The sequence below is a fragment of the Mus pahari genome, chromosome 9, assembly GCF_900095145.1.
Source record: "Mus pahari chromosome 9, PAHARI_EIJ_v1.1, whole genome shotgun sequence".
Taxonomy (NCBI): domain Eukaryota; kingdom Metazoa; phylum Chordata; class Mammalia; order Rodentia; family Muridae; genus Mus; species Mus pahari.
In genome coordinates, this window is record NC_034598.1 from 68,421,805 (window position 1) to 68,435,068 (window position 13,264).

The 13,264-nt window shown below is 36.2% G+C and overlaps 1 protein-coding gene across 1 annotated transcript in view; it reads left to right on the forward strand.

Annotated features, from left to right (window-relative positions):
- The window catches only part of Ptprq (protein tyrosine phosphatase receptor type Q), a 188,705-nt gene that overhangs the window by 97,654 nt on the left and 77,787 nt on the right, over nt 1-13,264 (forward strand). The window contains exon 26 of the mRNA XM_021205432.1: nt 10,642-10,965. Coding sequence (XP_021061091.1) covers nt 10,642-10,965 — 324 coding nt within the window. The remainder of the gene's footprint in view (nt 1-10,641; nt 10,966-13,264) is intronic.

The following is a 13,264-nucleotide window of genomic DNA, read 5'->3' on the forward strand; positions in this document are numbered from 1 at the left end:
CACTAGAAAGTAAATTAATATACACAAATGTAAAAGAAAGTCAAATTTCCAATTGTTTAAAAATAAAGCCTATGGCCCAAAAATACTACAAAGAAAAAAAAAGAACAATGGGCATATTCTGTATTGTTTTTTTTTACCTCTGTAGATTTTTTGACAAACAGCTCATGGGATGGTATTGAATCATGGTGCTAGGAGTTTTTCCTTCTTTTTGTGAACGTGCTTGTAGTTGTGTGAGCTTTTCCGTCTCCCATGAACTTAGAATGCTTCAGAGCAAAAGAGGGCATCAGGTCCCCTGGAACTGCAGTCATAAACAGTTGTAAACCACTATGTGGGTGCTGGGAATTGAACCTGGGTCCACTGGAAGAGCAAACAGTGTTCATAACCACTAATCTTTCTCTCCAGCCTGGCACTAGGATTGTTGCATGCATAGATAATCCTTATCACAGAAGACATAACGTTCTTATCACAGAAGACATAACGTTCTTATCACAGAAGACATAACAAACAACAATCCTAGTGCCAGGCTGAGTGGTATAAAAATATCCATGTATTTGTATATATTATTTGACATTCTGTTCATAAATATTTTGGTAACTAGAGATTCTTTTGATAGTTTCTTCCCTCTTACTCTCCATCTTACTTATCATAGGCTCCCGAAGATTTCAAATTCTTAATTGTCTATTATGAATACTTTCTTACAGTTTATACATTTGTAGGCCATCTTTTGTATGTACAACTTTTAATCAATGTTTCTTTTTGTAGAAATACAGGTCTCAAAAGACAGATTTTTTTTAAAAAAAATAATTATTCAATTAGGACTAGTGTTGTGGCACACGTCTTTTGAACTCCATTCATTCAATTACACATGGATTTTGTTTTTCCTATTATCCCTTAGTTATACTAATAATCATTAGGTCTCAATGTTGGCCAGGGATTATGGTTTAACCTGAGCCCCTTCTGCCAGTTTTCTTATTCTATTTAACTGGCCATTGAAGATTGACATAAGAAAACAACCAAGTCTTCACCACCTGGCGCTCCGATACTCTAAGTATAGAACATTCATTCACTATCATAATTCAGTTGCTTATACATACACAGATATTTCCCAAGTTGGATTTACAACAGCCTCTTTCACACCAAAGCTTTTCCTTCCAAAAAAAAAAAACCCTCTCGTTCTGCTGACAAGACATGAGCCAATATTTTATTTTTGTACACACCTTCAACCAAACAGACCCCTACAAACCCCGATCCCTTTCTAATTTGATCACTGTTGTCAATAGTTAAACTTGATATCTAGGTACTATAGGCATGATCTTACAAGAAGATTATTTGACTAAGACAATTTGTATCAAAAATACTATTTTAATAGATACTCTCATGCTATGGCTTATTATAGAGCTGTAAAAGCTAATGACTCTATAAACAATACTACTTATTTTACATCCACACTGGATATTTTTAATGACATTTTTATTCTATTATTCTCCAAAATCTGACTTTCTTCTCAGAAGTTTTATTAATATATTTTAATGTAGCCATGTGCTCAACAATACTTGGCTTAAAGACTAAAGGTATTGTAGCCAAATGCCATGGGAACCTGGACCATAATTTGCCCGTCTATCAATGTGTGTACTAAAGAGATCCTGCAAAGTTTTTAGTGAGTCTTTTCTCATTGTGGATACTTTATAAGTTCTCTTTCCCACTGTTTTAATAAGCTGTTGAAAATGATTCAATTTGGTTTACTGTTCTGAGTCTTTATTCTCACTATGTAGTCTTATCTAGACGATGCTTGTGTAGCAGATCTTGTTAAATGTGTGCTGATTATCCCAATATCTCAAAATTAAGCAGACAAGAATAGTGAAGTGAGTATTATAGCATGACAAGTAGTGAAAACAGTATGTTTACTAAGTGGAAATATTTTGCATCTGCCTACACTGAGAAACATAATGAGAGCCAAATTAAATATGCTATTTACTCTATAAAGCTCTTATTAAGACGTTCTTCATTGCACAGTAACTCTTTATATGATCCTGTGGAAGATATATGTATATATGTAAATGAATTATAATTCAGTGCCAGAGATGATTGCATTTTTGTTCATTTATTTTATCTTTATGGTTATGAAGATTTATAATCTTGATTTTATCTTTGTATTATTTTTGTATTAGAGTCAATTTCATGGTTTATTTCTGCAATATCCATGTCGGCCACTAACCTAATACTGAGTTCATTTAATTCACTGCATTTCAATTTTCTCTCTATGAAATATATCATCACAAACTTTGTATTTCCTCTTGGTGCTACTTATCATTATTCTTTATCATCATGATCTGTATTATATTATAATGTGCAACTGGTTTCTTCAAAACTTACATTTTGTGAGCTAAAGAGATGCCTCACTTGCTAGTTTTGTAGACGATCCAGGTTCAGTTCTGAGCATCCACCTAGCAAGTCACAACCACTTGTAACTCCAGTTCTAAGATATCCTATGCATTCTTCTAGACTCTGCAGACACATCATGCACATACATGTATATATACCTTTCAATAATAATACCATACCTTATGGTATTGTTTTTAATATAACCTTGTGATGACTATCTTTCTTCTACCTAACATGATTACCAGCCTGGGGAAAACATTTTATTGCCACTTATATGAGGCTATCCATATTCAACCTGCTGGAATACCTTTGCCTGTTTTCATAGACCCTTTAGTGTGGGTTCTTTAAAATGAGTTATTGTATGTAAGAAATATAAAAAATATATATTGAATATAAAAATAACCTATGCATTTAGACTTGTAAACTACAAAATTCATGATAAATATATAATGAAGGGTATTGATTAAATTCAAATCAGTGAAAAATTAATAAAATTTTAATCTTAGTATTGATCCATATGTGTTAGTTTTAGCACACTGATATTTTTGTGTGGTTATACTTCTGTCACTCATCGTTTAATATAGATCACATAAAAGTTTTAGAGACTAAACATTTCTTAACCAACACTGAAAATTATGTTAATTTTTATTTTTTATAGATACACTTAATTAATAAAAATATCAGATAGTGTAGACATCTATTTATTAAGATGCATAAAGCTCTAAAATACATAGTTAAAAATAGGGAAGTTTTAAAATTTGATTTTGCCCATTAGTGTACTTAACTAGGTGATGAGAAATTAAATAAAACTACTACCAGAATCCTGCAAAAGAGGCTGGTTCCTAAGAAGTAACATTCATAAATTAACATAATAATTAAATTTTATATGTACTTTCATCCTCTCAGGAGAAAATGTAATTTAGTCCTTGAAGGCTGGGCAATATTTAAATCTGTATCAAGTTTTACATAGTTATACAGACTCTTCAATTCAAGTGTGATGAACATGTTTTTCTGATACAAATAATTTATGAATATAGCTGTAATTTCCTAAATACCTTCGCCATTAATGTTGATTGCTTCATCACAGTTCAGTCATGTTTAGAAAATCTAAGCAAGCTGTGTGATTTCTCCAGGAACCATGGCATGATGTGTTCAAATTAGTACCATCTGGGGATAGAAAGAGTTTGAGGTTTTTCGTCATTCTTAAGGAATGGAAATCTGATTCTCCATGCTAAAGTGAGTGTAATCCTCTTTGTATCTGTAATTCAATAGGGCAGTTGCCTTGAAATAGTCCAGTTCCATACACAGTTCATCAAAAGTGAAGAGACTGGGTATAAATGAGAGTTACTGCTGGTCACTGATGAGTATTTGTGAAGTTGTCCTGTGATGCATTATCCGTGCAAAGCCTCATCTATTTGGGGTCTGATCATTTCTAGTTCATCATTTCTAGTTCTATGTTTAATAAAAAGAAAAAAATGTGTGCTATATTTGATGCTATGTCACAATTAAAGGACCATTTTAATGTTATAATTTATTCTCACAAATACATGCTGAGTATCCACACTGCCCAGGGTTGAGTCTGTGTGGCTGTCTGAAGGTTTGCAACAGAACAGGATTCAGCATATGAGCATGTGTTCCCCCGACCAAAGTAAGAAAACCCCATACCTGGGCTTGGTTTCTTTGTCAGAAAAAGTATGGCTCCGTTTAAAATTTCTTTCTCTGGAATACTAGATTCTATGAACCAGTAATTTAATGAAATATTTATTCTGCATCAAATTTTGTTATTGAAGACTCATTTCCTAATATCTGAATGTACTTGGCTCCCAAGGAAAATAATGCAATGAATTTGACAAAGGGCAATGGAAACTTTAATAAATTTTTTTAAAAGTATCATCTCTTTATTTTACTTAGTCACAAACTAACACCTTTTATCAGTCTAGAAAGCTTCACATGTTTCTGCCTAGATGTCCAACTGTCTCTCTTTCCATTCTTCTTCTTGGACACCCAATATTTTCAATATGCCAAGTTCTGTTTTCCCTTTGGGTCTTATTCTAACCTGATGCTATTCATACAACATGCTACTTCTCATTTTCTACTCTCTTACCAACTCGTCTCTCATCAGTAGAGCTTATTCAAGCCATCTAAATTAAACCTTATCATATGTGTTCATTTAATTGTGTATTCAAAAATATGACCTAGCCTAGGTCATGGTAGATATGAGCCAATATCTACAGTGATATTCTATGTGTTTGGTGGCTTGTCATATTTTATCATTATTATTTAATATTTTGTTGATATATGTACAGATGCAATTTTTCTAGATTTTTTTTTAGCTTTGAGGTTATAATATAATTTCATGATTTCTCCCTCCACTTACCCCCTCCAAACCCTTCCATATACTCTTCCTTGCTCTTTGTCAAATTCATGGCCTCTTTTTTCATTAATGAAAAAATTAATTGCTATTATATACATCCATATATATATATGTGTATATATATATATGATTATATAAATATACATATAACCTTCTAAATCTGTATAATGCTATTGATATGTATAATTTCAGGGTAGAGCATTTAGTATTGGATAGGTTTATCAGTGTACCCTTCCCCAGAGAAGACTATTTGTCCCATACTTCACATTCCTCAATTGCTTGTAGATCTTGGTGGAGAGCTGAGACCTCATGGGCTTTTCTGCTTTCTGGATGTTTTATACAGCTTATTAGAGTTAAACTGTGAGGGAAATAGACTACACGTTAGAGTGAATATTTAATGCAGACTTGAATGAAGGTTTGTGGGAAAGTATATATCAGATCTTAATAATAAAGGCCATACAAACCAATAGAGTTCTTTCTAGGTTCAATATAAAATGAAGGCCTACTTTAGATTTTGAGTTTCTCTTTGTTCTGCTATTTGAATCAGGTGATGCACAAATGATGAATGATTATTTTGTAGAAGAAAATGGTGCTGGATTTCCATTGTTATATAATAAATTATCACCATCATGGGGAGGCAGGAGCAGAGGTGTTTTGTTTTAGTGTTTCCGTTTAAACACTGAATCTATCTCTTACTTCAGTTCTCTTCTTTACTAGTCTATAACAACCAAAGAAATTGTTTTACTTTTCAAGAACTCATGGTCGGGTCGACTGGATATCATTTTATTTTAAAATATGTGGATGTGGATGTGGACTCTTAAAGCAGCAGGGTTACTCTCCTTTCCCTGGATCAGTGTTTGGGAAAACAAGAAGCCATGTGTGTAAGCAATCTTATAGACCTTTACATATAACAAGACAAGTTGACCAAGATCACTGGTGTCTAAGCTTCCTTCTAATTCTAAAAGTCAATCATTTTGCCATTCATTTCCCTCTCTTAGAGATTTAAGCAACAATGAGATAAAAATCAGAGCTCTTATAGATATCAACCTGCTTGAGTGTGTCAAGTTCCAGTAGAACTAGGTGTCTATTAAGGCTACACAAGGGAGTCCAGTTAGGGGCAAAGGATCCAAAGGTAGGCAACAGAGTCATAGACAGCCCTTGCTCTAGTTGTTAGGGGACCCATATGGAGACCAAATTGCACATTTGTTACATATGTGTGTGGGGCCTAAGTCTGTCCCATGCATGCTCTCTGGTTGGTGATTCAGTCTCTGTGAGGCCCTGTGGACCCAGATTAGTTGATTCTGCAGGTTTTCTTGTGGTGTCCCTGATACCTCTGGCTCCTTCAACCATTCCTCCCATTCTTCCACAACATTCTCTGAGCTCTGCCTAATATTTGGCGATGGGACTCTGCATCTGCTTCCATCAGCTGCTGGATGAAGTCTCTCAGATGACAATCACATTGGGCTCCTGTCTGCAAGTGTAACAAAGTGTCATGAATAGTATTAGGGGTGGGCTCTCTCTCTTAAGGCTTTGGTCTCAAGGTGGACCAGTTGTTGGTTGACCATTCCCTCAATTTCTGCTTGCTCTTTATCCTTGCACATCTTGGAGTCAGAACAAATTTGAATCAAAGGTTTTTTGAGTGGGTTGGAAGTCTTTTGTGGTTACAGGAGGTGGTCATTTCAGGTCCATAACTCCTATTGCTTGGAGTCTTGGATAGGAACACCCTCATAGATTCCTGAGGGTTTCCACTGCCCTGGGTTTCTAGCTCATCCCAGAGATGCTCCTGCCACTCGTCCCCCTCATTACAGTTTTCTCTCCCAATTCTCTCTCCCTCAGTCCTCCTCATGCTAGATCACTCCTATTCCCCTCCCAACCCTTTTCCCACTCAGTTATCTCCCTCCATCCACCCCCAAGGAGGCCTCCCCTTCTCTAAGGAGAAAGGGAAAGGGGATGGGGGGATGGGAGGAAAGAGGGCAAGACTAGAGAGGAGGGAGAGGAAGTTAAGTAAATGAATAAATTATTAATGAAAAAGATCAGAGCTCACCCCTGCAATGGACTTCTAACTTCTTTCCTTGACAAATCAAGTATTATTATAAATTTTTTGTCTTCTCAGGGATAAGTACAGGACTGCACTTGTTAAAATGTCCTTTCTGACTAGTTCACTGTGACACTTTAGTAGCTTTTCATTGCAACACAAGCTATTTGTGAGCCCTTCAAAAAAACTCCCTGAGCCCTTGTGCAATTCTTCTATTCTGCTGTTGTCAAAATTAGATCAAACTTGACTTAACAATGGTGATATCTCCATCGTCACAACCTGAGAAATTCTGTCCCATATGCTGGCTCTTCTCTGGAAACTTCTCCTGAGCCGTCAAGACATTTGTACTTCTCTGCTTTATGTTAGAAGTTTTTAAAAATATATAGTATGCTCAGGTGAACTCAGTTTAAAATTAGTCACTGAAAGATTTGAGTAAGTTGTGGAATTGCTAACTTTTCAAACAATTCTAAAGCACTGCTTCACTTAAAATATATTTCTTCAGAATATTTTCTCTGATTGCTTGTTGTTCATAATATGTAAAGATTAAACATAGTGGGTTATATGTAGCATAACAAATATTTTACTGAGCATATGCTATTTTTGAAGTAATACTTAAGCAATAAGTTTTGGTGTTAAGTATTAGTATTTGAAATTAATTGAAGCAGATTCTATAACTTTAAATAATGCTTTTCCAATAATACATATCCTCTATTATCTACATTTTAGTACCAATACATAGAAAGCAACTTACCTGAAGATGATTTAGTAAAAATTTAAGAATCAAATAAAAAATTTGCATTGGCTTTCAGTGACACATGTTATGAATAATTCAAAACTTTAAGACATCCAGCATCTGTGCCGTTCTACAGAACTCCACACTTGAATATCTGTCTGTCATTTCTCTTTTGTGTTGAGCATCTGAGAGGAATTTCAGAGTTATCATACTAAAAAAATAAAAGCTTGTTCTTGGGTCCCTGGACTCAGTCCAGTGGTTGGCTGTGAGTATCTGCATAGGACTGAGCCTGTGGACCCCAATGGCAGAGTTAGGGGAAGGGCTGAAGGAGCTGAAGGGGTTTGCAACTACATAGGAAGAACAACAGTATCAACTAAAGGAGCCCTCAGAGCTCCCAGGGACTTGCTGCATATATAGCAGAAGGCAGCTTCATCTAGCATCAGTGGGAGGGGAGGTGCTTGGTCCTGTGGAGGCTTGATGCCTGAGAAAAGGGGGATGCTGGAGGAGTGAGGGGGAAGTGGGTGGGTGGGTTGGAGAGGACCCTCTTAGAGGCAAAGGGGACAGAGATGGGGTGAGGAATTCCTGGAGGTGAGACCTGAGTGATAACATTTGAAATGTAAACAAATGGGGATGAACCCTCATAGAAGCAGGGGACAGGGGAGAGGATAAAGGGTTTAACTGGGGCTGGGGGAGATAACATATGAAATGTAAACAAATAAAATAACCAATAAAATAAAATAAATAAAAGTAAAAAAAAAAAAATGCTTCCTTCTTTTGTTCAAACATTCCTCCTTGCCCAGAACTCCCTCCCATCTTTCGATTTGTTCTCATCTTTCAACTTGCTCAGTTGCAAGGCCTAGGAACATCCATTTCTCCTTCCTTTTGTCACACCTTTCAAGTCACACATGATGTAATCCTGTCATCTCCAGTTCAAGGCATACTCCAGGTCTGACACCTTCCACTCTCATCTGAGTCCAGGCCACTGGCGCCTTTTGCATCTATGTTACAAAGCCTGCTCATTACTTCCCCCTTCCCCACTTTGTCTCCCCTTAACCAATGTAGTGGTTATGTGGAAACCCACGGGAGCCTGCCATTCTTCTGCTCATGCAAAAGCCATAACAATACTCTGCAACCATGCATACAGTCTGACCTGCAGCTCTCAGAGTTTCCCTCCTGCGGGCTACTCCCTGCTCCTTGTTATTTTACAAAGAGACAGGCATCATCTCATCAGAGGCACTTTAATCAATGTTTCCTCCATCAGAGGTATTCCTTCTTGAAATGTTTTCACAACTCCATCCCTTCCCTTTATCAGGAACTTAATATCTTTTCATTTGATAGGTTATTATCTATGACACCTTCTTTTATTCCTCCCTTAGTTACTTTTTCCTACATCAATGGTTGCCTTCCATTTTACGTGTGCAAAATGTGTGTGTGTGTGTGTGTGTGTGCATGAATGTGCACTGCTTGTGTCCCTGGTGCATGTGAAGACCAGGAGAGGGCACCAGATCTCCTGGAACTGAATGCAAAGAAGGTAGTAAGCAACCCTGTGGGGTGCTGGGAAGAAAATCAGGGACTTCCATGGGAATATCAAGTTCTTTTAACCATGGGGTCTTCTCTCCAGCCCCTACCATATTTGTATCTTTATTGTAAATACCCTTCTTTAATATAAATTGCGCTGAGAAAAGATCTAAGTCTTGTTTATCACAGTTTTGGCACCCGACGTATGATCCAAAGTAGTAAGTGATTTTTACATATTTACCAAATATTTTACTAATTTGACATATTTAGTAATGAGCAGGTTGCTTGAGCATTTGTTAACTTTACTCTTAAGTTGAATAGTGTCATAATTTCCATGAGTCATGCAATTTTGAAATATCATTATCAATCTTTTTATGTCCTCTTTATAAGGGTATTGAAGGTGTACATGGGCAGGCACGCTTGAGAACACTTACAGGACTACACAACATATTGATCTTTCATAGTTTCAACTATAATTTGCTCTTATTACTTTCCAATAAATTTATAATAAAAACATGGTTCCCTAACAGTGGGTTTAGAGTCCGATAGGTAGTTCCCAGTCAGGAAACAAAGGGTTGTAGGGCTTCAATAAGAACACACAGCTGTGACAATCTATTGCTACCATATTCCATACATTAATGCCACTGTGTTGGATAACAATACAGAAAGCGTCAATACGTGATATAAATCACATTCAAGTAATTATATAAATTCATTAAGTAAGATTGTTTATTTAAAATGGTTTTTCATTAAAGCTTACACTATAAAGAATGTGCTTACTGGGTAGGGTAGGGTTCAGAGTCAGGCTTGTGGGCCAGAAACTTGTGTCCTAAATCATCCTGTCTCTGGATATGCCAACCCTGGGAACATAGACACGTAGGTGTGGTGGCACACATGTGTAATCCTAGTACTCAGGAGTCAGAGGTGGGAAGACCCAAGAGTTCAGCTTTGTGGTGAATCTTGAGGCCAGCCTGGGCTGCTAGAGACTATGTCTCAAAACAAAACAAAACAAAAAAAACCAAGGAACCAATCAAAAAATTATGCTCAGGAAGTTATGGATTTCAAAGTAATGTTTATATAAATTTGTCTATGCTAGTGAAATGATAAGGGATATGGTCCGAACAATCCCAAATGGCTGTTTGATGAGTTCACAACACAATACAAAAAACTTCACACGAAAAGAAATAAAAAGCAATTTTAATAAGCAGAAAAAAAATGTGCTTACTGCTTCCTAGATACTTAAGTAAATAAATACATAATCTTTCTTAGGAACTGAACCATAAATATAAAATAGAGGTCATATCTAGGGAAATTCTAAGAATGATGTGAGCATATGATTATTGTTGTATCAGTAAAAATTTTCTATACAAAGCCAGAGTACTTTTCTATAAACCATTTCAGAGTGGGTTCTGCAGTCAAGTTAGAAATGAAAGTTAATCAAAATACTTGTCCTTTTCCTTTTTGAAATGATGGACCCCAAAGCATCAGCATGAGATTCGGCTCATTAACCTTGAAGGCAATGATCTCAGCGCTGTCATCACGTGACTGAACTCCATAGGTTGCATTGTAATGTCTGTAATTTTTCCCTTTACTTTTTAGTTCCCAGTGTTCCCTCAAGTATAGCTTTTTCTAGTGTCTGGTCAACTAGTGCTACTCTAACATGGATGAAACCTGACACTATCCTTGGATACTTCCAAAATTACAAGATAACTACTCAGCTTCGTGCTCAGAAGTGCCGAGAATGGGAGCCTGAGGAATGTGTTGAACATCAGGAAGTTCAATACCTCTATGAAGCAAACCAAACAGAAGTAACCGTGCATGGGTTAAAGAAGTTTCGATGGTATAGATTCCAAGTGGCTGCTAGCACCAATGCTGGGTACGGCAATGCCTCCAACTGGATTTCCACACAGACGCTGCCTGGCCGTGAGTATTGTCCTGACATCTATTCATACTGCCTTCTGTTATGCTATCTCCATGTCAGTGATTTCTATTTATTCCACTGTGTACAAAATTAGCGAAGGTGAAAATAAGTTAGTATGTAAATGAGCTTATGCAATAACACCTGTAATTTTTTACTTAAATAAAAATGAATGGAAATGTAAATTTCAGTGATTATTAGGGTTTTTTTTTTGGTAACTCCAAGAACTCTGTTTACACCTTAGAGTCTTAGATAACAACAAAGAATTATGGGAACACTCCCTTGTGGAATACCATGAAGCCATATTGATAGATATACACTCCCCTCAATTGATCTCCACACATTCACTTCACAGACATTGGTCTTTTTGTTTTTTCAGTAGTTTTCAAAATTATTTATTGAGTTCAGACCCACACAAGCATACATAACATGCACACTGTCTTTGTGATAACCCTAATGGATCTGGGCTTCTGGGGAAAATAAGTATTCATTGTCTGATACCTACCTTAATGTGTGGAAAAGTAAATATAAGAGTACAAGGAAGCATAATCACTCACAATATTTACATTTCAAGTCTTTCATACTCAGGGAAAAGTTCTTAAAAGGGTTTTTTTTTTTTAATTGTTGGATATACATAAATATTGCTCCAGGAACTTAAGTTTCATATTTTAAAATACCTGGCCATACTTAAGTAAAAAAAATTTTATTATTTATCCTGAATCTTATCTTCATAGAAATTTTGTAGATTTCTATGAAAATTGTGAAATGCATGATTCAGATGTATGAGTCAAGTTCTGAATGCCAGATTTACAGAGATGTTCTCTGAAAAGCCATCTTTGCCCCACCCAGTCCCAGCACTTTAGAGTAGATATAGCTTCCTAAACCAAGACAACTCAATGAAATATGACTTTTGTCGTAATTACTTTATACATAGTAACAAGATTCCTGATCAAAGCAACGTAAGGAAGAAGAACTTCTTTTTGTTTATGGTTCCACAGAGATATACTCAATATCAGGGGGAAGGCATGGTGGCAGACATTGGTGTCCACCAATAACTGGACCTTGTATTCTCAGCCATGAAGCAGAGCAGAAACTGGAAGTAGGCCAGGCTATAAAACCTCAAGACTAGTCCTCCAGTGATGTACTTTCCCCTGGAAAACTTCCTTCTAACAAAGGTTCCGCAACCTTCCTAAGAAGTGCCAGCTGCTGAGATGACATATTCAAACATAAATCTCTCAGGAACATTTTATATTAAAACACAACACTCTGAATACAGAATTTATAGTGTTATCTTTCTTTTTGATTTAGGCTCTTACTCAAAGATGCCTTTCAAATTAAAATGAAATTTTCTTTCACACGATTTTTAGTAACAAGTAGATACTGTTGTGGGCCTTTACAAATAACAGAATAAGCTTTTATCTAGAGTCTTTGTCTGATCTCCTGAATGTATCTCTTGTTACAGTTCCCTGGAGTGCCTGGCGTCATTTTTTGTCATAGTGATTAACAAATGTTGTTTAGTGTAACTCTACACTTGACGTAGAATCCCCAAACTCAGCTTTCAGCACATTGCTTTTCCAAGTCCTTTGGCTTCTGTTTCTGGAAGATTTTCCACTTTAAGTTTTCTATTTTTTCCTGACCTTTCTGTCCATCCTTTCTTAGACTGTCTTGCTTATATTTTATAATGTTTTATTAATTCTAAATCTTGTAATACCCAGACATTCATACTTGTTTCTTTCCTTAATCTGACATAGTTTCCAGAAGCTCTTAGCTTTGTCTTCTTCTGTCCTATGGCTTTAACTTACATATTGATTATCTTCAAATCTCTATTTAGAGTCCCAAAAGCTCCCAGGATCTGCAGATCAGTATATTTACATGATTGATTCCATTAGGCCAGTATGTGTGATAAAGCTCTCCAAATAAGTATAATCTAAACACCAATCTCCCCATACTCTTCTCTCTTACCTTAGAATATACTATTATTGATTTGCTAGCAGAAAATAAAAATCCAGATAGTGTTCTTTCCTCCTGACAACTGTCTGTAATTAATTTCAGTTAAGTACATTAACTTGACTGGCCTCCTGAGCAATGTGACTGACTATTTAATCTTAACGTAGAAGCTTGCAACCCCACCAGCAATGGAGGAGTGTTCCTCTTTCTCCATATCCTCACCAACATCTGCTGTCCCCTGAATTTTTGATCTTAGCCATTCTGAGTGGTGTGAGGTGAAATCTCAGGGTTGTGTGGTTTGCCTTTCCCTGATGACTAAGGATGTTGAACATTTTTTCAGGTGTTTCTCAGCCCTTT